The sequence below is a fragment of the Hippopotamus amphibius genome, chromosome 15, assembly GCF_030028045.1.
Source record: "Hippopotamus amphibius kiboko isolate mHipAmp2 chromosome 15, mHipAmp2.hap2, whole genome shotgun sequence".
NCBI lineage: Eukaryota > Metazoa > Chordata > Mammalia > Artiodactyla > Hippopotamidae > Hippopotamus > Hippopotamus amphibius.
In genome coordinates, this window is record NC_080200.1 from 21417197 (window position 1) to 21442796 (window position 25600).

Sequence of the window (25600 nt, forward strand, 5' to 3'; positions counted from 1 at the left end):
AAGGGCCTGCAGGAGAGAACTTGATGTCGGTCTTGAGGAGGGTAAGAATAAGTCACTCCGAAATATGCCGCTTTGGCCTAAGGACTGTTCTGAGCTGGGCAATGGAGAAACAGAAAGACTGCATTAAAAGTACCCTCCCCCTATCTGCCTACAGGCAGGGTGGAAACTTTCCTTTGTGAAGGACTCCTCCCCTCCTACCAGGGAGGGCAAGGTGACTCTTAATCACCAGACAGAACTCTAGACTCTTCTCAGCCCAGGGACAACATAACAAACTTAAATAACCTTTATCTTCCATTAGTTCCCACAATTTGTCAGCCCTTGAAGCTCAAAACCCTCTTTGTCCTGTCATTTCTCCATAAATGTATTGCCTGTGGTTAAAATGGTATGTAAGTCAGTCTGATTGCCTTCTAGGGGTTTTCCTTTCATTTCTGTGAGGCATCCCACAAGCATATAAAATAAATATTTTTCACCTGCTAATCTGTCTTTTATCGGTTCAATTTGCAGTTTCCCAGAGACTGAACCTTAGAGGGTAAAAGAAAAAGGTTTTTTTCCTCCCTGACAAGTCTCTTAATGAGGAAAAGATGGTAATTGCCACTACTGATGAAATTTGAAAGAAATCAGTGCTCTAAGACCGCACTGCGGAGGTGTCTGGCTCTGAAGGTTCTGAAAAAGAAACTGGCAGTATGTATTTTCAAAACAGATATGGATGTTTTTCCCCTGTGAGCCTTGGATAGGTGTCTGTGAATCTACCCCAAATTGGAATAGGAACAAAACACGGTGGGCACAGATGTTCAAGGCATCATGTGAGCAAACCCAAGCCCCAGGGCCTGGTGAATGGATCAATGAAGCTCCAATTACTGACAATCTGACACAGCCACTTAGCAGGATGTTCTGGGAGATTTTATATCAAATGGGGAAATGCTTACATACACAGTATAGACAAAGCATAAAAACAGGACTCAATACACCACTGATCCCAGAAAGGTGTACCAGGGAAGAGCTAAATTAGACTCCGTATTGGATCTGTTTCTTTGGCTTTAACCTTTGCTTTCTGTTGTTTTAATCATACACAATGGCCTGCCTCAGGGAACCCTACCCTCCTGTGAAATTAACACGTCCTTTCCCCAAGACTAGTCATTCCAGGAGATGTTTGGCAAGACTGATAACACTTTTTACTTTACTTCCCCACCTTTTCCTCTCAGATTTTATGAAACAAACTGGCATCCAGACCCCGATAAGATAGTTTTTAGGAGACGCTAGTCTGCCATCTTCTCGATCTGCTGGCTTTCTGAATAAAGTTGTATTCCTTGCCTCAACACCTCATCTCCAATTCACTGGCCTGTCAGGGTGGCAAGCAGAGCAAGCTTGGACTTGGTAACAAAGGCACAAAAAAAATGGCAGAGACAAGAAGGAAGTTCATCTAAAACACTCAAAGATCTTCTCAGATAACTGGAAACGTAATATCCTTTCACTTTCTAATCTTGCCAATTTTTATAATAAGAATGGGTAGGGGAAATAAATATATCCACTTAAAATTAGATTTTCGGACCTTCCCTGGTGGTGCAGTGGTTAAGAATCCAACTGCCAATGCAGGGCACAGGTTCGATCCCTGCTTTAGGAAGATCACACATGCGGCACAGCAACTAAGTCCGTGCGCCACAACTACTGAGCCCGTGTGCTGCAACTACCGAAGCCTGCGTGCCTAGCGCCTGTGCTCTGCAACAAGAGAAGCCACGGTAATGAGAAGCCCACACACTGCAACGAAGAGTAGCCCTGCTCACCACTAGAGAAAGTTGGCACGCAGCAATGAAGACCCAAAGCAGCCAAAAAAAAAATTAGGTTTTCAGAGGAGGCTTCTGCTGCCTTCTCAAAGATAGAGCAGACATACCTTTCTTTAACCCCTCTCTCTAAGTACAACTAAAATCCCAGGAATTATACATTAAAAAAAAACACAGCAGACTCTTAAAGGTGGAGAGAGGAAGGCACACCAGCTAGGGACCTCAGACCTTGAGGAACAACCCAGTGGTGAGTACCCTGGTTTTTCTTTCTGTCTCATACATCAAAACTTGAAGCTGAAGGAGCCAGTGACCCCAAAACACCAACAGACACAGATAAAAATAAAACCCTAACAAAAGCATGTTCTCTCAGCCACAGGATCAGGAAAATAGCTAGACAGACAATAACTGCTCTACTCCAGCCGAGCACCACAGAAAAAACCATGGCCCCCAGCCTTGCTCATGCTAGCAGAGAGTGAGTGGGGGTTTAGACTTCCACCCTCACCAGCCTGCAATGAAGTGCCCCAAACACACCTGCCTGGGTGATCTCACAGATGGCCAAGTAGGGAGCTGGGACTTCCATTTCTGCCGACTGGTAACAGTTCTTTCCCAGACCCCACCGCCCCAACACACACAGTATCAGTGGAGACCACATGCAGAGCTGAAACTCCCAACCCCCCTCAGAAGCCCCCTGCCTTTGGAGCCAGTGGAGACCAAGAGGGGAGCTTGACTTGTTCCCTCACCTGGCAGCAACATGGTAGCCCACCCTTTGGCCTTCTCTTGCCAGAGTGGTGTCAAAAGGAAAAACAAACAAACAAACAGCTAAATGAAAGATTCAAATAAGATCTGGAGACCCATAACATAACATGAAAATGTCCAGGTTTTAACAGAAGATAACTCACTATGAAACTGGAGGGAAGGGGGCTGGGTACCACCTTTAAAAGAATGACATAGCCCAAGGACACGACATAAACTGATTAGAACCATATAGGTCCAAGATGGTGGACAATTCGACTTCCACTATATGCCCTCAGTGTACGCTCACTGTAACACACCCACAGGTGCCATGACAATTCCAAGGCCGACCATAAAGGTCACAAAGTGGGTGGTGGCCCAATTTCTGGAAATCCCTACCACTTCCCCCAAATAGCTGGAAAACTCCTTCCACTCATTAGCCTATGAAATTACCCACCCCTATAAAAACTGCCAACTCCATACCCTGGTGCCACTCTCTCCTTCTGAGATGGTTCACACTGTCTGTGGAGTGTGTTTCTCCCAAGGCCGCTCTTACCCTCTGAGATGCCCCACACTCTGTCTGTGGAGCGTGTTTCTCTCTAAATAAATTCACTTCTTACCTATCACTTTGTCTCTCATTGAATTCTTCCTGTGATGAGACATCAAGAACCTGAGCTTCATTAAGTCCTGAGACCAGGTATGTGAGAAGACACCACACTGAGAAGCCCATGCACCGCAACAAAGAGTAGCTCCTGCTCTCTGCAACTAGAGAAAGCCCGCCTGCAGCAATGAAGACCCAATGCAGCCAAAATAAAAATTAAATAAATAAAGAAAAACAAAAAACAAGACTGTGGGTTCAAGTCCCAATCTGAGTTACACGGTTTCAACTATACCAAGAACCAGGGAAATGAATGAAAAAAGACAGTCAACAGATGCCAACACTGAGATGGCAAAGATGTGAGAACTATTCAACAAAGGAAGAAGCTGTCATAAGAATGCTTCCATGAGCAATACAATAATGCTTAAAACAAATGAAAAATTAGGAAGCCTCTGCAAAGTATTAGGCAGTCTCAGTGAAAAAAAACCCCAAACAAAACCAAACACAGAAGATCTAAACAATGTTACAACTGAAAACTACAATACTGAAATAAAGAGCTTGGTGGATGGGCTCAACAGCAGAGTGGAGGGGCAGAGGAAAGAATCAGTCAACTTGAAGACAGAAAATGAGAAATTGTCCAATCTGAAAAACAGAGGAAACAGACTGAGAAAATATGAACAGAGTCTCAGGTAGCTGTGGAACTGCAACAAAAGATGAAAATCTGTGTCATCAGAGTCCTAGAACAAGATAAAGATAGGGTGGGACTGAAAACGCACTTAAAGAAAAAAAATGGACTCAAGATTTCCCAGATTTAAAAAGAGACATAAGCCCACAGCCTCAAGAAGTGGAGTAAACTCCAATCAGTTAATCCAAAGAAATCCATGTCAAGACATCATAACAGGACTTCCCTGGTGGTGCAGTAGTTAAAAATCCACCTGTCAATGCAGGGGACACGGGTTCGATCCCTGGTCCAAGAAGATCCCACATGCCGCAGAGCACCTGAGCCCGTGTGCCACAACTACTGAAGCCCACGTGCTTAGAGCCCATGCTCCGCAAAAGAGAAGCTGCCACAATGAGAAGTTCGTGCATTGCAATGAAGAGTAGCCCCCACTCACCGCAACTAGAGAACGCCTGTGTGCAGCAACGAAGTCCCAATACAGCCAGTAAATAAATAAATACATAAATAAAAAGACACATCATAACTTCTGAAATCTAAAGAAAAAATCTTAAAAGTAGCCAGAGAAAAATATCTTCCCTATAGGAAAAAAGGAAATTCAAATGATAGCAGATTTCTGGTCAGAAACCATAGAGACCAGAAGGAAAGGGCACCATACTTTTCAAATGCTGAAAGAGAACTATCAACTCTGGATCCTATATCTGATGAAAATATCCTTCAAGAATGAAGGGGAAAGGACTTCCCTGGTGGTCCAGTGGTTATGACTTTGCACTTCCAATGCAGGCAGCATGGGTTCAATCCCTGGTCAGGGAACTAAGATCCCACATATAATGTGGCATGGCACTCCCCCACACAAAGAAACCAAAAAAAAACCAAAACCAAAACAAACAAACAAAAAAGAATGAAGGGGAAATCAAGACATTCACAAGTGAATCAAAGATGGTACATCTGCTACCAGCAGACTTATAAAAAAACCGCTGCAGAAAATTCTCTGAACAGAAAAGAAACAATAAAAGGAAACATGGAACCTAAGAAAGAAAGAGTTAAGTCAAAATATGAGCAAAGACAATAGATTTTTCTTCTTTTTATGTTTTCTAAATAATATTTGATAGTTGAAGCAAAAGTTATAACATTAACATGGTTGTAAATATCTGACATCATCGTTCTAAATGTATGTAGAGAAACTATTTAAATCAATTGTATTATAAAAGGGGGAGGGGGAAGGGATGTAGAGTGTTGTGATAGGCTGTAATACGTTATATATAATAACTAGAGCAACTGAGACAAGAAGGAAGGGGGCAGGGCACAACCATTAAAAGAATGACACAACCATGAAGGAGAACAGGATACCACGAAAATCTGTTAGAACCCACTGGGCCAAGATGGTGGAATATTAGACTTCCAGCAGACCTTGAGTCTCATTATACACTCGTTGTAATACATTAACATATGCTAAACGACACACCCACAGGCACCATAACAGTTCTGAGGCCATCCATAAAAGGCCAAAATGTGGGTGGTGGCCCAATTCAACCACCCCGTATTTCGGCACTGCCTCTTGCCTTCTGAGAAGGCCTACACTGTCTACGGAATGTATATCTCTCTAAATAAACCACTTTCACTATATTATGGCTCACTCCTGAATTCTTTCCTGCGCTAAGCCAAGGACCCTCACTTAGTGGCCATCCCAGGAACTCACCCGAGACCTGGGACATGACCATCCTCTCATGCCACGTGTTTCCTGCAACACATCACTAAAAAGCTATATTGACAAAGATTCTTTGCTTGACCACTTTAGTCAGGCTGTGAGCCTTTCCCTGGGCCCATCTGTGCACTTCCTTGTAAAACCCAATTTTAGTATAAGTCAGTTTAAGCAGAACCTCCTGTCTTCCACATCTGATTGGGTTCCTCATCCCTCACCAACCCCTAGGTGATGTCTGGTCACCCTGGCCTGTCTTCAGCAAGAATCCTGTTAGGTCGGTCTAGCCAGAATCCCTTTTATCGCTGATGCTTTCTCTTAGTAACTTCCTATCCACTGACCCCACCCTGCTCCTTGGCTATAAGCTATAAATTCCCATTTGCTCATGCTGGAATTGGAGTTAAGCCCCACCTCTCTCCTGCACTGTAAAATCCCATTACAGTGGTTCCTATACCTATCGCAACGATCCTGAATAAAGTCTGCCTTACCATCTGTAATAAGTGAAACTGAATATTTTTTTAATGATACAAAGATATACACCTGACAATGCACTAGGTAAATAAAAATAGGATTCTTCAAAGTATTCAAATAACCCACAGGAAGGCAAGGAAAAGAAAATGAAGAAACAAAAAACAGAATGAATAGAAAAAACAAACAAACAGAACAGACTTAAGCCCTAACATGCCAAAAATTTCATTAAATATAAATGGTCTATGTACATCAGTTAAAACACAGTGATTGGCAAAATGGATTTAAAAACCTGACTAACTATATGCTATCTAAAAGAAACTCACTTTAAACCTAATGATACAGTCAGGTTGGAAGTGAAGGTGAAAAATATTCATCATGCAATTATTAACCAAAAGAAAGAGTAGCTATATTTATATCAGATAAGGTAGATGCTAGAACAAAGAAAATTATCAGAGAGAGGGACATTATATATAATAATAAGAGGGTCCATCCAATAAGACAGCATAGCAATCCTAAATGTGTATGTCCCAAACAAGAGAGCTGCAAAATATGTGAAGCACAAACAGAACTGAAAAGAGAAACAGACACATCAACTAATATAGTTGGAGACTTCTACATCCCTCTCTCAAAAACTGATACAACAATCAATTAGAAAATAAGCAAGGATACAGAAGAACTCAATAGCACCATGAGCAAATAGGATCCAACCAACATTTATAGAACTCTTCACTCAGCAACAGCAAAATGTTTTCTGATTCAAATGCCCACAGGATATATACCAAGACAGACCATACAATCATCAACAAAATCCTGGAAGGAGAGGAGAAACTCCCAACAAGCTGTAAAGAGTTGAATTTAGATACTATGTCTGTTCTCTGAAAACAATGGAATCCAACTAGAAAGAAAAGAGGTCTTATAGAATGCACTGTGCTGAGAGCAAACTTGAGATGTGTTTCTTGTGCATCTGCTGTCCTTCTGATAGCCTTCCAGCTGCCAGGCAACCAGTAACAAAACAAAGCCCACACCTTCACACAACCCGTTCTCATGGGAGGAGATGATACTATAGTATGGTAACTAAATTTTATGCCAGCCAATGGAAAGCATTAGAAAGAAAAATGAAGGGGTATGGTGGGACACCAAGGCTGAAGGCAGAAAGCAGGCTGAAAAGAGGTGAGTGAGAGCACCTGCCAGACCAAAACCAGCCCCCTATCCTGTGAGGGCACCGGAGACAGCAAGCCTCATGCAGAAACATGGACGGGGAAAATGCAGAGGAGATTCCCTAACAACCCACTGCACGGTTGTGTGACTGCCGAAATAATCTGTGCTTTTCTCCTCCACTTCCTAATAGTTCTGAAGTAGTTATTATTATGATTATTATTAAATAAAAAAACATCCTATGAAGTAAGAGTGAAGAGGTCTCTCTTTTCTCACAGGAAAGGGACTCTAAGATGCCAAGAGGACAAGAGATGAGGATGGTTTCCACCATCATTGTCTGCACAAAGCCTCCTGAAGGTGACAAACAGCCAGCATGGTGAACAGCTAGAACTCCACAGGCGGGAGGGATGCAAGACAGCATCTTATAAACTCATGCCCTTCCTGTATTAGTTCTTCTCGGCTAAGGCTGAACAGCCCATGGGGCAGACAGCAAGCTGGCTGGGGTCCTGGAAAAGCTCCCCCGCAGCTTACAGAGAGGCAAATGTGGGGTTCTCAAAGACTTTTGCAGAAATCACTCACCAGGGGCAGCTGGAGGGTAGTCACCGGCTGTGCGTCCCTCAAACTCGCTTCCTGAAGAAGGGAAGTGTCCTGCAGGACTGAAAGAGATCAGAAAAGGATATCTTATAAAATCCTGCATCTTTTTTCTCACCTGTAGAAAGAGCATTACCAGATGATGCACATGAAAAGCACTTGAAAAATAAGGATTTCTGTCACTTTGCTTTCAGACATGTCAATGGGGGCGTTAACAGGGAATGCCTGGATTCCAGTTGGCTCTGCCACCAACAAGCTATGTGACCCCCTGCAGGTTCAGGGACCTCAGCTTTATCATCCACAATACAAGGGAAACAAAGGTTAAAGCTCCATGGAGTAAAGGGGGTCAGTAAGAGCTGTTGGCAATGAAGATTACTGTGTGACTCCAGTGTCATATAAATTTATCCATTTATAAGTTTATAAATTGCAAAGCTCCTTAAGACTATTATCTCTATTAGATGCTCCTGGAAGACCACTTGACACAGTACCCTAACCACCATCACACAAAATGTGCAGAGTATAGTACTGGGATCATCTCGTTCTCCCTTATCTCGGGCTGCCAGGGCCTCTATTATGTTCTCATGATTTCTCTCCCCTGACAAGCTCAGGCTTCTGCAAGAAGTGAGCCACACACCTGACCCATGGTGCAGCCATGTCAACATGAGCTGTGTTTCAAAAGGTGCTCCTTTCACAGAATAAGAGTTGGAAAGCTGCACTATCACCTCTCAGTTTAGAGAAAATTTGGGAGGTTAACCACAGCTCATAATGTGAAATCAGCGTCAAAAGCTAAGGTTAGAAGCTGATGTTCCTCACCTTTCCCATGTGGGATGTAAAGCTTTCAGCTAGCAGCAGGGGCAGGTGTGAACAAGAGCCTAAGACAGGAGCCAGCTCAGCCAGCGGGTGGGAGGGGCGGAGGTGGGGGGGAATTCTCCATGGGAGGCAGCCTCATCATTCTGCTCCAGAAGCTCAGGCCACATGGGTGTGGATTTGAGGAAGGGATGTTTTAATTCTGGTCTCATACCTCCCACCTTCTGGGGTATAAAATACAGCCCTACCCTACCTTTCACCATGATAAATGAACACATCGACACTTTGAATATTACTTTGGAGAGCTTTCAGACTTGAAACAAAATCTATATTTTGGCGATAAGTTTCAAGATTAGGATGGCTTTTACTGGAAATGCTTCCTAATGATAAATCACCTAAGGCTTAAGGTGTTCCTAACAGCTGACTCTCATCACGCCTGCTTTGTTAGGGCTCAGAGAAATGGAAGCACTGACCCTTTTGACCCAAAGCCCATCCCTGACAGCTGGCTTACCTCAGAACTTCACCAGGGAGTGAGGAGGCTGCTACAGTTCCTGAAGCTCCTCCTCCTCCTCCTGAGGGCCCTCTCACCGCCACCACAGCCTGCCTAACCCAGGCTGCTGACACATGAATTGCCTATTTAGGCGGATGGCTGCTTCTCATGCCTGTGGTTACGGGCTGAATTGCATCCCTGCCAAATTCAAATGCTGAAGTCCCAACACCCAATACCTCAGAATGGGACTAGATTTGGACATAGGGGTTTTCAAGGTAATTAAGTTTAAATGAGGTAAGTGGGGTGAGCCCTAATCCAATATGCTTGATGCTCTTATAGTAAGAGGAGATTAGGACACAGGCACACAGAGGGAAGACTATGTGAGGACACGGAGAAGATGGCTGTCTAGAAGCCAAGGAGAATCAGGTCTTAAGAGAAGCCAACTCTGTGATACCTTGATCTAGGACGTCCAGCCCTCAGAACTGTGAGACAATAAACTTCTGTTGTTTAAGCTGCCCAGTAAGTGGGACTTTATTATGGCAGCCCAAACAAACTAGCGCATCTGTCTTGACTTTTAAGCAAGGAGACGTTGGAAGAGTTTGATTTGTACAGATAGCAGTACAGTTTCACACATAAAGAAATGTAGCATATAACGTTTTTACACTGAAAAGTTTATTACAGTGACAAGAACAACTTTTGTCAATCACAAGAATGCATTCCCGGTCTCCTCATACTTTCTTTTTCCATCTATAACTACAGCACAAGGTGGCACGTCCGCTTGAACTAATGCTCACACCCTGCAGGTCACTTCCTTCAAGCTGAGAGCATCACTTTTTTCCATGATGATTATTTTAACTGAAAGTCATGGGCAGGAATTTCCTGCTCGTCCAGTGGTTAGGACTCCATGCTTCCACGGCAGGGGGCATTGCAGGGGGCACGGGTTCAATCCCTGGTCGGGAAACTAAGATCCTATATGACTCACGGTGCGACCAAAAAAAAAATATTAAAAAAAAAAGAAAAGAAAAGAAAAGAAAAAATCATGGGCAGCTCAGGCCCCTCATTCAGTATTTTTTATGGGTATCCAGGCATACCTCATATCCAGTGCATTACTGCACTCCGCAGATACTGTTTTTTAAAAACTGAAGTGTGGCAACCCTGCCATGAACAAGCCTACTGGCATTTGCTCACTTCATGTTTCTGTGTCACCTTTTGGTAATTCTTATAATATTTCCAACTTTTTCATTATTATTATATTTGTTATGGTGATCTGTGATCAGTGATCTTTAATGTTACTGTTGTAATTGTTTGGGGTGCCATAAACCATGCCTATCTAAGACAGCAAATTTAATCGATAAATGTTCTGTGTGTTCCAACAGCTCCCCCATTTCTCTCCCTCTCCTCAGGCCTCTCTGAGACACAACAATACTGAAATTCCATTAATTAATAACCCGACAATGGCCCCTAGGTGTTCAAATGAAAGGAAGAGCCACATACCTCTCACTTTAAATCAAAAGACAGAAATGATTAAGCTTAGTGAGGAATGCATGTTAAAAGCTGAGACAGGCCAAAGGCAAGGCCTCTTGCACCACACAGCCAAGCTGTAAATGCAGACAAAAAGTTATCAAAGGAAATTAAAAGTGCTACTCCAATGAACACATAAGAAAGCAAAACAGCCTTACTGCTGATACGGTGAAAATTTTAGTGGTCTGGATAGATCAAACCAGCCACAACATTCCCTTAAGCCAAAACTTAATCCAGAACAAGGCCACAGGTGTCTTCAATCTGTGAAGGCTGAGAGAGGTGAGGAAGCTGCAAAAGAAAAGTTTGAAGCTAGCAGAGGCTGGTTCACGACGTTTAAGGAAAAAAGCCATTCTCTGTAACATAAAAGCGCAAGGTAAAGCAGCAAGTTATCCAGATCTAGCTAAGATCATTAACAAAGGTGGCTACACTGCACAACAGAATTTCAGTGTAGACAAAAATAGCCTTATATTGGAAGAAGATGCCATCTAGGACTATCACAGCTAGACAGAAGGCAATGCCTGGCTTCAAGGGACAGGCTGATTCTCTTGTTAGGGGGTAATGCAGTTGGTGACTGTAAGTTGAAACCAATGTTCATTTACGATTCCAGAACTCCTAGGACCCTTAAGCATTATGCTAAATTTACTCTGCCTGTGCTCTACAAATGGAACAAAGCCTAGATGACAGCACATCTGGTTACAACATGGTTAACTGAATATTTTAAGCCCACTGTTGAGACCTACTGCTCAGGAAAAAAATATTCCTTTCAAAATAGTACTGCTCTTTGATGAGTCACCCAAGAGCTCCCTGATGGAGATGTATGAGATTAATATTGTTTTCATGCCTACTAACACAACATCCATTCTGAAGCCCATAGGTCAAAGAGTAGTTTCAACTTTCAAGTTTTATTATTTAAGAAACACATTTCACAAGGCTATAGCTGCTATACAAAGTGATTCTTGTGATGGATCTGAACAAAGTAAACTGAAAGTCTCCTGGAAAGGATTCACCGTTCTAGACGTCATTAAGAACATTCACGAGAATTCCCTGGTTAGGACTTGGCACTTTCACGGCCAGGGCCCAGGTTCAATCCCTGGTTTGTTATGCAGAGTGGCCACAGGGGGGTGAAACTCATAGGAAGAGATCAAAATATCAACATTAATAGGAGTTGGAAAGAAGCTGATGACCAATCCTCATGGATAACTTAGTTCAAGACTTGAATGGAGGAAGAAACTGCAGATGTGGTGGAAACAGCACAGAGAACTAGAATTACAAGTGGAGCTTGAAGATGTGACTGAATTTCGACAATCTCATGATAAAACTTGAACGGATGAGGAGCTGCATCCTACGAATGAGTAAAGAAAGTGGTTTCTTGAGACGGAATCTGCTCTTGGTGAAGATGCTGTGAAGACTACTGAAATGACAACAAAGGATTCAGAATATTACATGAACTTAGTTGATAAAGCAATGGCAGAGTTTGAGAGGACTGACTCCAATTTTAAAAGGAAAGAAGTTCTGTGGGTAAAATGCTACAAAACAGCATTACACGCTACAGAGAAACTGTTTGTGAAAGGAAAGATGCAGTCAATGAGACAAAACATCATTGTCTGATTTTAAGAAACTGTCAGTCACCCCAACCTTCAGCAACCACCATCCTGATCAGTCAGCAGCCATCGACATGGAAGCAAGACCCTTCACCAGCAAAAAAGATTTTGACTTGCTGAAGGCTCATGTGATGGTTAACAATAAAACATTTTCAATTAAAGTAGGCACACTGCTTTTTTAGACATAATACTGTTACACACTTAATAGACTACACTGTAAACACAAATTTTATATGTACTGGGAAACCAAAACTTCACGTGACTCACTTCACTGAGATTATCCTCACTGTCCAATGTGTGTTAGGGTGTGACACCCTCAACTGTGCCAGGGACTGGGCAAACCCCTCCCTCCCTGGGCCTGCTGACCACTGACTCTAAGATCAGGAACCTAAGGCTTGCAGAGTTTAGAAGCACGCCCTGGGTCATAACTGGAGGATCCAAAGCCAAGTGTATCTGCTGCCAAAACCACCTGCCCGTGGCCATTAGCGCACTTTGTATAGATATTCAGACATGTCTAGCCAACATTTATGCCCCAAGTCCTGAAGATACCACCCTGTCCCCTAGGAAGCATTTTTATATCTCCTTGCAACATTGTAACAACCCCAAGAGCAAAAGTTGTTTGGCTGCAGAAAGAGAGGTTCAGAGAGACAAGAGGACATGGCCATGCTCAGCTCCCAACACAGGCCCTATTGAGAGAGCAATGGTGCCTGGCTGTCCCCAAACCAACAAAGCCCCGAAATGCGTCAAAGAGACGACATGATGCAGCCTCAAAAACACCTACCCAGGGACTTCCCTGGTGGTCCAGTGGGTAAGACGCCGCACTCCCAATGCAGGGGGCCCCAGTTTGAACCCTGGTCAGGCAACTAGATCCCACATGCATGCCGCAGCTAAGGAGTCCGCATGCCACAACTAAACATGCCACACCAAAGATCCCATGTACCGCAACTAAGACCCGTGCCGCCTAAATAAATAAATAAATAAATATTAAAAACAAACAAGCAAACACCTACCCACAGCAGAGTTCCCTCTGGGCAGACCTGGCACCCATGAAGAGGACACTCTCATGAGATTCTGATTGAATTGCTCTAGGGAAGAACCAGACCCTGAAATTGGTTCAGGGCTACTTTGGGGGAAGGATAGAACTAAAAATATCAAGAGCTACTTCCACGTGCACAGGGCGAGGTACAAATGCCCCTTCCCCACTCCCCTGGGCACCCTACCTGGGTCCCCGCTGAGCTGGCCCGAGAGTCTGCTTGGAAGCCCGGGGCCCTGAGTCAGGGCCATGGGCTGGGCGTCCTGGCTCTTTGCAAGGTCACTCTGGGGTTCTGCTGGCAGCCGCTCCTGCTCCTGGTCTGGAGGGCTGTCCCCATCGTCAATCACCACGGGGTCTTCACAGTGCTTGAGCTGCAATCCCAGAGAGGGCTTTTCAGAGCTCGGTGGAGAGATCCCTGGCCAGGTGAGGACCAGCAGCTGTGCCAGGGACTGGGCAGACCCTTCCCTCCCTGGGCCTGCTGACCGCTGACTCTACCACTAGCTCATCCCCAGCCTGGTACAGGGCTATAAAGAGGGATGACATAACCATGCCACAAAACAGGACCTTCAGAGAATGGATTCTGCTTTCTTGGGAGACCAGACGTCAACATGGGCATAATCGAAGCACACAGCTCTAGATGGAATTCCTCATCCCTGACCAGGGGACGCGTGACCCCACCAAAGCATCGAAGCCACCCTTTCCACATCTGCTGCCCAGCCCCACTCTCTCCCTCTCCCTTCCCATCCTCTCACCCAGCCCCCTCTGCTCACCCACTGCCAGGGTCTCCCCGGTTCTCGTTCCAGTGCCTCCACAGCAGCCACAGCCTGATCGCCGCTCTCCGGCTCCTGGGCCCGCACCCAGCCCTGGATCTCCCGGGGCAGGATGGCCAGGAACTGCTCCAGCACCAGCAGCTCCAGGATTTGCTCCTTCGTGTGCCTTTCAGGCCGCAGCCAGCCCCGGCACAGGTCCCAGAGGCGATGCAGGGCTTCCTGGGGGCCCGCCGCCTCCTGGTAGCAGAATCGTCGGAAGAGACGGCGGGAGGACTCGGGGCTGGGAAGCTCACCCTGGGGGCTAGGGTTCTCTCCCGGTGGGCTCCTCATTTTCCTGGGCTCCTCACTTTCCTTTGGAGCCAAGACTCGGGGGCACAGGGCTGTGGGCATGATGGGATTTGATGGGGGTCAGCAGCAGAAGACGACCCTATTTCCAAACAGAAATCACTGGCTTCAATGTTCTGATCTCCTGCAGTAGTTTTTTTGGGGTGGTGATGGGAAAAGTGAAAAAGCCCACAGAGACCAGCCCTTGGGGGAAGCCCTGGGACATGTGAGAAGTGTCAGTGCGGATGATCCTTACACAAAGGGAGAGAAAGAATGACCCCACTCCCAAAGGCATCATTATATGATTCCCCTAACTGGGTGACTGGACGAACAAGGCAGGGAGTCCAGGAGAAAATCAGTGGCATTTCAACGTGGCACTGGCGTTCCAAGCATCCCAGGAGACCAGCGGGGCCACATGCAGGAGAGAGATGTAAATAACACTCTGTGGTACCTTCGGTGGCCAGGTCCTCCTGGAAAGGACCTGAAATTGACGAGCTGAGAAGGCCGCTATCTTGAGGCTTCAGAGCCAAAGTCACCTTCCGTGCCCTTGAGACCTTTATGAAATGAGCTGGAAAGACAAAGACAGACATGCATAGGAAAAGCCTTCGAAGCTGATCCAGGAAATTCATCCTGCTGGTGGCTAGGGCTGACTATTAGTGCTAGACCAACACAGACCAAGAATCGGCCTTGCTCAGTGAAATAAACACTGGGAAGCAGGGTATAAAACAGACAGCCTAGAAGGTACCCAGACAAGAGACAGGGAGAGTCAAAAGAGGCAGCCACATCCTGAGTTTCTTAGAGAAAAACAACACTTGTGTATTTAAAAACATCAGAGCTTTCAAATGAACCTCCACCCAACTCACTAAAGTCTGAATAGTAAACTTTAGCATATATTTGAAGATGTCTGGACCTTCCACCTGGCCTCCACCCATCTTGCCTTCTCTTCTCTTGTCATCTTCAAACAATGAAGAAAATCACACAAACCTCACAGAACTCCCTCAGGCAGGACAGAGGTGGGGAACTCATGGCACAGCCTCCGTATCTGCAGGGTGGGGCTCAGGGGCCCCCCACCTTCCCAGTAAACACATATAGGGCGACATCAAGGAGTAGCGGCCACTACTCCAGACCATGGGACCCAGGGAAAACGAATGGCAAATGGGGTCCTCTCCCCCACCATCAGGCCTCTGAGATCCTTGGACATCATCACTTGTCCTCCTCACCCGGTTTATGAGGCTCCCCAGAATGACAGCACCTTAATCTCTACAGCTCGGTGCCCTCATCCCCCAGTCCCCAAGGGTTCCATTTAAAACGCAGGCATCATTCCCATTTCACAGGAAGACAAGTGAGGCCAGAACAACAACAAAGCCACTGAATGGCAGTCAGAGAACCCCAAATCTCTGGACCTCTTTGCTTTCCAACAGAAAAACGAATACAGACTGGCATAAGAGGACTCTGAGAGCGTCTGGCTGGACACATTACAGCCTGCCCCACCACTGGATTCCCTCCAGTATTTGCTCCTGTGTCTGACACCCAGACACCCAATCTCAGCAGTACTCACTCCACTTCCCAAAACTCAGCCATCACACACCTTCAGGGCCTCTAGGGTCCTCACGTCTGCAGCCAACCTAGGGGACCCGTGCCCCACCCTCAGTACTCTGTGTCCGTTCTAGGGCATCTGGCTCTGGGTTTTGCCCATCATCCCTAACCAGACAGCCGTGTTCCTGTCACCCTGGCACCTGGCACATTGTAGGCTCAGAAATGATGTCTGATGAATGAATGAACGTCGGTCCCAAGAGGATCCCACAGGGGGCGGGGCGTGCTTAAAGCAGCTCTAGGTGGAGGAACAGAGCTGGATCAGCAGAAAGGGAAGGGGATGGGCGTTTTATGCCAAGGAGAGGGGCAAGCTTTTCCTTGCTCCAGATCTGTCTCCCTTTTCCCTCCCTACACACCCACACATCCACACCCACCTCCACTTTAAACCAGCTCCCAGCTCCTCACCTCACAGCCTGGAACTCGTTCCCTGCGTCTAACTCGAATCCCTCCTGCGGCGGAAGTCCACGGCAGCAGCTCCTCATCCTTCCAGTCCGGTCGCCCCGGGTGTCCTTCCTGAGGCGGGTCCTCTGCGGCGGCCGCTCCGTCCCTGGCTTAGCCGAGACCCCGTCTCCTGCTCATCCACAAAACCACGGCTCCGCTCAGGAGGGAAGAAGTGGGAGCAAATGGAGGCGCCTGAAAAAACAACATCCGTGGTGTCTTATCCCCCTGCTCGGAGCTTCGCTGCACGGCTCCTGGAAGGGAGGCAGGGGCGCGCGGGGCCGGGAGCCGGGGGACCGAGGATCGCGGAGTCGGGCGCGCGGGCCGCGGAAGCCCGAGCCGCCTGGGCCGCACTCACCGCCGCGCCGCGTCCCACTTGGCGGGCCGCGCAGGCCTGACCGCCTCCGGAGCCCGCCGGACGCGGAGGAAAGGAAAGGCCGAAGCCCTCCGGCTCCCTCCCCTGGGACACTTCCTGCTCCGCTCTAGGACCGAGGAGGTCTCCGCATCTCAGTGGTTCGCTCCTCCGCCCCCCGGCCGAGGTGTGAGCCGGGGGTGACATCCGATACCCCCGGCCCGGCCCGGCCGGCGCGCCCCGCCCTGCCACGCCCCGCTCCGCGCGCGCCCCGGCCTCGGCGCCCGGCCGGGGGCTTTGTGGGTCCGCCACGCTGCCGCCGCCGCCGCCGCTGCTGCTCGGCCTCCCCGCGGGCTCGCGCGGGGGGCGCGCGTCCAGGCGGGGCGGGCGCAGGGGCGTCGAGGGCTCCGCGGGGACCGCGCCTGGAGGCGGGGGCGGGGGAGCTGAGTGGCGGGGCCCCGGGGACGCGGTCAGCAGGAGGGCTCGCGCGGGTGCGCCCTGCCGGGGGCGGCCGCCGCTGGGGGAGGTTGGGTCTGGGGGCTCCTCTCCCCGCTTCGCACTCGCACAGGGGCTTGTGGACGCCCGGAAGGGCCGATCCTGGAACTGGGAGGGGGAGCGGAGGAAGAAGGCTGCCGCGCCCCGTGGGCCGCTACCTTTCAGAATTGCGGTGTGACCACCCGCCCCCCCACAACCCCCAACCCCCAACCCCCAACCCCACGCCCCGGCAGTCCCAGCCCCCTTCCAGACAAAACCCCCTCCTCTGGGTCGGCGGCCGCTGAAGAGGTGAGGAGGGATGGAGGAAGGAAGACTCACCTCCCCGCTTCGTCCTCTTTCGGATGCCCCAGGTGTCAACCCCGGCTTTTGGGGGGTTTGCGGACTTTCCCAGCGGACTTTCCCAGCGGCACGTTACATGTCTCTTCTGAGCGTAAGGACAGCCCTTTGGGGTGGGGGTGCTCAGAAGGACTTCGGTCAGTCCCAGCCCCCAGTGGGTGGTCGGAGTGCTTATTACTCCCTTAAGTGTGGGATGTAGCTAGCTGTTCACACTGAGGCAGAGGGACAGGTTAAGGGATTTTGACTTGAAGTCGAGTGGCCCTGACGGGCAAGGAGAATTAGGGCCTCCGGACCTCTAGACAGGGATCCTTGCGACTACCCTATGCTGAACATAGCTCAGAGGGGTCTTCCTGGGGTCATGCTTAATCTTCCAGGTTCTTGAGCTTGGGAGCAAGCCTATCCCGGGTCCCTAAGCAGGCCTGATTCCCACCAACTCTTTTCTTTCTTCATCTGCCCGGCACTGGAGTTGAACTCTCCCACGGAAGAAGGCAAAGAAATGTCTCCATCTGCTAGAGGGGAGACACTACTGCAGATAACTGATTTCCCTTAGATCAAGCAGAACAATACCAGTTCCCTGAAAGAAAGTGGCCTGGCTGAGCAGGTGGGAAAGAGGTGGATGGACCGAGGAACTGGATTTCTTAGCGGTATTACTTTCCTTATTCTAGGGACTTGAGAGCCTGTTTCTTCCTCTAAATTACAAACAGTCACTCCTGAGTAGGGGAGTTACCAGGAGCCACCACCTGCCATATGCTTGGATTCTGTGCCTTTTGCAGGAGATAGATCAAAGCAAAGGAGTAAAGCTCATTTTTGTGAAGAGTGATTATTCCACCAGATGACAGCCAGATGCAGGCGGGGCCACCCAGAGTTCTTGCCTGGAACCTGCAGATACCCATGGGAACCACCCCCTTCAGACTTAACTGGACTCAGTGTTAACAGGATTCATGTGCACCCCCTTCTCAGGAACACCAGCCAGGCACCATGGCCTGGAGGAGAGGCCTGAGGAGGAACCAAGGATTAGCCAAGGCAGGTGCTGTGGCAAGTAGTGCAGCCTGTGCTAAAAGTCCAGATCCTCCGTCTGGCTTCCTACCCTGTGACCGGGCAGGGAACTACCTGTTGAGTGTTGGTGATGTGTGCTCACAGTTCTGCCCACTGCAGTTCTAAAGCAGCTAAAAAGCAGGGCCCAGAATTTCCTAGCACACAGCATTGGATCAATCCTCACTGCCCTGTCTAGTTCCTTCCTTCCCCTGAACTGACACCTCCCTGTGCACTGTTATCTCTTCGAAGCTTTGTGTTTATTCTGCATTTTGCCTAGCACAGGGATTATGGGTCAGAGCACCTGAGTTAAAACCTGCCTCCTCAGTTCCTAACCAGGTGATCTACTTAAGGTCTACATAACCTTTCTGCACCTCAGTTTCCTCATCCAGAAAAAGGATGATGCTGTCTACCTCATTGAATATGCAGGACCATTTGGTCATTCAACAAATGTGTACTGAGTACCTACTAGGCATTCATGGTACTAGGCTCCATTCCAGGTCCTCAGGGTGCATCTGTGAACACAACTGGCAGAGGGGATGGGTGGGAAGGGCAGGGCGGGCAATTAGCAAAATCAATAACATGATCTGCTATGTTTGATCCATGCTGCAGAGGAAAAAGAAAGTGGAGCAGTATCAGGTAACAGGGTTGCTGGGGATGAGCTGGTGACAGTCACAGTATTAAAGAAAATGACAGGGCAGGTTCCACTGTGATGGTGACGTCTGAGATGAGGGAGTTGAAGCCCAAGCCTGGGTGAGAACAGGGTCCCAGGTGGAGGCCACCATGACAGCAAAGGCCCTGAAGTTGTGAAAGCACAGTGACGCAGCCAGTGAGCGAGGGCAGTGGGCTGTCAGCTCAGGGTGGAGGTGGGGAGGCAACTGGAGGCTGTGGGAAGGTGCTTTCCTTGACACCAGATGGGATTGTGACAGATACCACCAGAGAAGCAACAGAAAGAGAACCCTGAATGTAACCATCTCACACTTAATGTATACATTTCATTTGGTTTATATTATGTTGCTGATTGTGTACATTTTTATGAAAGGCTGGCTGTGTGCCACTAATTGTTTCAACCTTGGGGAGACCTTAGTGGACAGAAGCTCCTGGCTTTTAGAAGCTGGAAAGGGAATCAGATGATAGATGGTATGAAAAAAATAAAACAGGGCAAGAAGGAGCCTGCTGGGGCAGTCAGGTAGGACCTTCATGAGAAGGTAACATTTGAGCAGAGAGCAGGTGGAGGGCAAACTGAACAGAGGTGTGCAGGAAGAACATTCCAGCAGAGGGAACAGCCTGTGCAAAGGCCGTAAAGCGGGGGGCCTGTCATTCTCCGCTGCCCCCCCACCCCTCATCAGAGAAAAGGGAGGAGGCTGGAATGGAGTGACTGTGGATTTTACACTTAGTGGGTTTCAAGTGAGGGTGTGGCTTGATTTTACCAAGATCACTGTGCAGAACAGATTACAGCTGGATGGAGGAGGCAGAGGCTATGTTGGAAGCAGCTACAGAAATGCAGGCAGGACATGGTCCAGTCCAGAATCAGCTGGTGGAGGTGGCGCTGGTGAGCAGTGGTGAGTTCCCCCATGGTATGCAGCTGCGTATTAAAGGAGTGAGGAGGGGCTGTAATTTTGGCACCAATTGGGTGATTGGAGGGTCTGCCTAGGAGACTGCACAGCAGTCAAAGGAGACAAAGATGAGTTTTGGACTTGCTAGGTATGAAATGCTCAAAAAACAAATAGTTATGACCATCCAGGGAGAAAGCCAAGGCGAGAGGTGGAAATCTTGTCACAGCACAGAGCAGGAGCTGAGACCCTGGGATGGACAAGTGTGGGTGGAGAAGCTGCCTTGGAGAGGGTGGATCGGCCACACCAGCTTTGGAGACTAGGAAGAGAGGAAGGAGATCCAGAGCGGGAGGAGAAGAGGAAAGGGGGAAGGGGGGAGAGGGGGAGGAGAAGGAGCAGCCACAGTGAGGTGGAGAGAAATCTGGGTAGTGCTGAGCCTTGGAATTCCAGACTGGCAAATGTGTTTCAAGAAAGAGGGATAGTCACTGAGCAGAAGTGCTGCTGCAAGAACAAATTAGATGAGGAAAAAACACCGATAAGAACAATGACCATAGTATTTGGCATAGAGGCCCCCTGGGCAGAGCAGAGGTGGTAGAACTGCTGAGATGGAGTAGTTTGGAAAGAGAAAGAAGGTGAAGGAGTGGAGGCAATTGCGCAGGAAAATGTAGCAATGGTCGAGGGAGTATGGGTCCCATCTTAAAGATGGGAGAGTGTGTGGCTTATAGGAGGGAGGGGTCGGGCAGGAGCCAAGGAGGGAGATGAGCAGACAAGGTGGTCTCTGGGCCCTGAGGCTGACAGGGAGCAGGCGAGTGGAAGTCCACGGTGGACTTCTGAATCCTCAGACACTTCAGCAAAGTAAGAAGCAGGATGTGACGGTTTATTTTATGCGTCAACTTGGCAAGGTCAGGGTGCCCAGATACTTGATCAAACAATAGTCTAGATTTGCTGTGAAGATATTTTTTAGTTGAGATTAACATTTAAAGTAGTAGACTTGGGCTTCCCTGGTGGCGCAGTGGTTAAGAATCCACCTGCCAATGCAGGGGACCTGGGTTTGATCCCTGCCCCAGGAAGATCCCACATGCCGCAGAGCAACTAAGCCCGTGTGCCACAACTACTGAAGCCCATGTGCCTAGAGCCCGTGCTCTGCAACAAGAGAAGCGACGGCCATGAGAATCCCGCACACCACAACAAAGAGTAGCCCCCGCTCACCGCCACTAGAGAAAGCCTGCGCGCAGAAATGAAGACCCAACACAGCCAGTAAATAAATAAATAAGTAAATAAATAAATAGATTAGTAGACTTTAAGTAAAGCAGATTATACTCTTTAATGTGGGTGGGCCTCAACAAATACATCTTTAAGAGTAAAGACAGAGCTTTACACATGCACACAGGTGCACACACACACACACACACACAGAGGTCCCCCCGCCCTGACCAAGAAGGAATTTTGCCTGCAAGCTGCCTTCTGTCTTGAGCTGCATCATCACCTCTTCCCTTGGTCTCCAGCTGCTGGCCTGCCCTGCACAATTTTTGGGCTTGCAAGCCTCCACATTTGTGTGAAACAATCCCTTAAAGTCGATCAAACAGTACCCCCCTCCTCTCTCTCTCTGTCTCTGTCTCTCTCTCTCTCTCTACACACACACACACACACACACACACACACACACACACACAGCCTATTAGTTTTGTTTCTCTGGAGAGCCCTGACTAATACACAGAGCCCTTGACTAACAGGGAGCAGCAGGATATGGTAGAGGTGTGAGAGCAGGAAGGAGAAGGCATGACACACTCACTTTGCAGAGTGAAAAGGTGAATGGGCTGTAACACAGGAAACCACACATTATGCCAAACGTGGAAAGTGAAATGTGCACCATGAAGGATCATATGCAGCTTTCCCAAAACCCAGTATCTACATACAGAAGGGCAGCAATCACCTCTTCCCCTGGGACGAAGGTCATCATTCCACAGAATATATTTGTGGACTGATGACAAACACAGGTGTATAAGATGTGCCACCTCTCCATCTGGTTCCTTGACCAGCCACATCTTCCTTACCTGGGAGCTCGTTAGAAATAGAACCCTCAGGCCTCATTGGGATTGCCATATATACATTACTAATGAGAAAAAAAGTATCAAATTGTATACTTTAAATATATGCTATTTGTTGTATGTCAATTGTATCTCAATAAATGTTCTTAAAAAATTAAAAAAAAAAAAAGAATCCTCAGGCCCCAAACACAGCCTGCATGGTTAACCAGATACCAGGGGACTCTCTAGGTCTTTGCAGTTTTTTTTTTTTGGTGGGGGGGGGTGGCGGTGGGGGGAGGTGTGTGGCCATGGCTCACTGCACGTAGGATATTAGTTCTCGGACCAGGGATCAAACCTGCACCCCCTGCAGTGGACGTGTAGAGTCTGAACCACTGGACAGCCAGGGAAGTCCAAACTCTTTGTAGTTTGAGAAGCTCTGTTGTAGGGGTCAGCATGGTTTGGGGCATAGTAGATGCTCAATAAACTGTAGCTTGACTAGCAGTCGTAAGAGTAATAGTGCTGAATATTACTGTGACTTATGCACAGGCTTCCAGGAAGCAAGGACAGCAGGGCTCTGACCTGATACCCAAATATCCAGCAGACGTTATGGCTGGTAAAAATGGCTCAGTGAGAATCCAATGAGGGAAGGAATTTGGCTTTATTAATTTTCTCACAATACTGGTCTCCCAGCTATCACACGAAGGCTGCTCGTCTGTTTTTATATTTTGTTTTATTCTTTTTGCTGAAGTCAAAAAAACTTTGAAAACTGCACAAAGACCAACATGACGAGCTACTCAAGGGCTCCAGTGAAATCACCTAAAATGACTCAGTTGTTCACTGGAAAAAGGTGCAGTCCCTTTCCTTGAAGTCACACGTGGATGCTGTGGTCAAGGAAACAAAACCAAGACCCCAAATATCAGTTTTGGGGGGCTATTCATGAGCATTGGGGTGTTAATACTGACTTATCCAGACCACCAGGGACCAGCCTATAGTTTGGCAAATTCAGTTAACTGAAACAACCAGATTTATTGTACTGGTACCATAAGAGAGGGGGCATAGAGGAGGCTGGAATGAGGCTTGATAAAGGAAGAAAGGAAATGTCTTTGGTAAAGTTTGGTTGCAGCTGAAGGATGGAGCAGAAGGAGGAGGAGGGTATCAGGAAAGTGGGGTCACTTCCGCTTTGGATGCTATTTAGAGGTGAGCTCAGGAGGGGTGGGGTTAACTGAGGGTCATGGGTTGTCAGGAGGTGAGGGTGACTTAGTTGTGGAGTCACAGATGAGTGTAGCAAGCAGATCTGGGGTCAGTAGTAAGAAAATAAGAGTCACCCCAAGATGGGTGCATTGTGGCATTTCACAGCTGCTGCAACACCTCAGGGAAACCACGTTTCCTGTGAACACCCAGCTGCTTTACTGTGTGTCTGTCTTTCCTGTCCGTTCTTTTCTCTGTCCTCACTGATTTTCACAGTTTAGCTCCTGGGCAGGCTTTGACTCTCTTAGGAGGGAAACAACCCTGGTCATTGCAGTTCTTTGAATTGCAGTTCTTTGAGTCCATTCATGTGAATTTTATCTTTTCCAACCTTCCATTCTGTCTGTTCCTTCAGCGAGGTGAATCTCAGGATCCTGGAATTTCAGGAAGCTGAAGCTCAGGGAGAGAAAACTGGTCAAGGATCCCAGATGTGTGGGGGTCAGGGTGGGGAAGGCAGACACCATGTGGGGCATAACAACATGGTTGCCATTTGCTAGGCTTCCCATCTGTGTTTTACCACTCAACGCACACCAGAATCCCAAGAAGCTGGAGCCCTAAGGACCACATGAAGAGTCTGGAGTCTGTCCTATAGGAAAGAAGTGCTCACTGCATGCTCCCAGGATCCCACACTCTGATGTGTGTCCTGATCCCTTCTCAGAGCACAGACCCTATCCTGGCCCCTCCATCTCTATCCAGCCTTCCCACTCAGGTGCAGTTTAAGTTGTATAACCATGGGGTACCTACCTTGGGTATTTTCTCTCAGTCAGTCCCAGGAATAGGGAAATCTTATTTCTGTTCCCTTGCTCTGCAAGTTACTTAGATGCTAGGAGGCAGTGGATAAGTTGATATGATGATACATGATATGATGATACAATACTGGCTCAAATGGATCAAACATATTTTTTTACCTGAGTACGCCAGCACAGAGCCAGAGATACTTAAGAGGTACTTATACATCCCAGTCAGCTTTTCCACCTCAGTTAGCTGCACATGAACTTTTAAACTGTTCAGTGTTCGACACCTCTTATTACAGTGTATCTCAGTTTGCATTTCTGCTCTTGAACACCTGGATGGCATCACATAGTTTTGCTCTAGACACACAAAATTCTGAATTACTCCTCATTCCTCAAACACTTCAAGTACTTTCACATAATCTTTGAAACACAGCATGACCTATTTCAGGAGTTTCCTGACACTACCAACTGGCCCTTCCAATTGTGCCAGTCTCCCTTCAGCCCCATTCCCTCAAGCTCAATTTACTTCAAGTACAGATAGGAATGGCAGTGAGGTCCCATAATGGGTAGAAAGGTGTCCCACAACATGATATACCTAAGTCCTAATCTCTTATTACTCTGAAAGTAACCTTACTTGGAAATAGGGTCTTTGTAGTTGTGAACAAGTTAAGACAAGGTCATCCTGAATTAGAGTGAGCCTGAAATCCAATGATGTGTGTCCTTATAGGTAGGCCATGTGAAGAAAGACACACAGGATGAAGGCCATATGACAACAAAGCCAGAGATGGGAGTGGTGTGTCTACAAGGCCAGGAACACCATAGGTTGCTTGTAATCACCAGAAGCTAGGAGAATCAAGGAAGGATTCTTCCCTAGAGCATGGTCCTACCAATGACTTGTTTTCACATTCTGGCCTCTAGAACTGTGAGAGAATATATTCCTGTTGTTTCAGGTTATCCAGTTTGTGGAATTTGTTATGGCAGCCCTATGAAACTAACACAGGCCAGGGCACATCCACCCACACACACCCACTAACTTGGCCTGCAGCATTAGGAAACTTGATGCTGTCTTACTTCTCTGTTTATTTTATTATTATTTCTAGTCTCTTGTTCATAGTCTCTTATAGATAAATTTGAGATCCTTCAATGAAACTTCAAAGTGTCACCTTCAGCTTTTCCCTGCCTTTTATTTCCCAGATCTAACTGGTTAAAATTGACAAAGCCCCCCATCCATCTTCTCTTTGGCATTCTGGTTGTCTTTATTGAAGTCAGCTCCTTGGAATATTGAGATAATTGCCAACAGCTCTGCCGTCCCAATCTCTCCTTTGAGTTAATTTAATTTAGCATTAAATTTAGTAGGGTATCAACTCAGAGCAGCCCAGCTCAAGGGTGAGCAAGCAGAGCTTATTCTGGAAGGTGGGAAAATCTCATTGGCACAACATGAAGATGAAATAAGTGAACGAATGACCATGATGCAAAACACTTGCTGTTGGAGGAAACTGTGTGACAAACCTGCAGAGGAGGTAAGAGGTCCCCATACACCAGGCTAAAG

At 47.6% G+C, this 25600-nt stretch overlaps 1 protein-coding gene across 5 annotated transcripts in view; it reads right to left on the reverse strand.

Moving 5' to 3' along the window:
• ZNF496 (zinc finger protein 496) overlaps positions 1–16916 on the reverse strand; it is a 32909-nt gene extending 15993 nt beyond the window's left edge. For 2 of the 5 annotated variants that reach the window (XM_057709077.1, XM_057709076.1), the window contains exons 1-7: positions 16636–16916; positions 16245–16472; positions 14698–14814; positions 13923–14349; positions 13340–13523; positions 13130–13204; positions 7689–7765 (exon numbers count right to left, since the gene is read on the reverse strand). In XM_057709077.1, the coding sequence (XP_057565060.1) occupies positions 7689–7765; positions 13130–13204; positions 13340–13523; positions 13923–14312 (726 nt within the window). In that variant the 5' untranslated portion in view covers positions 14313–14349; positions 14698–14814; positions 16245–16472; positions 16636–16916. The remainder of the gene's footprint in view (positions 1–7688; positions 7766–13129; positions 13205–13339; positions 13524–13922; positions 14350–14697; positions 14815–16244; positions 16473–16635) is intronic. The other 3 variants (XM_057709080.1, XM_057709081.1, XM_057709079.1) reach the window with 2 other exon arrangements.
• Positions 16917–25600: the final 8684 nt, after the last annotated feature.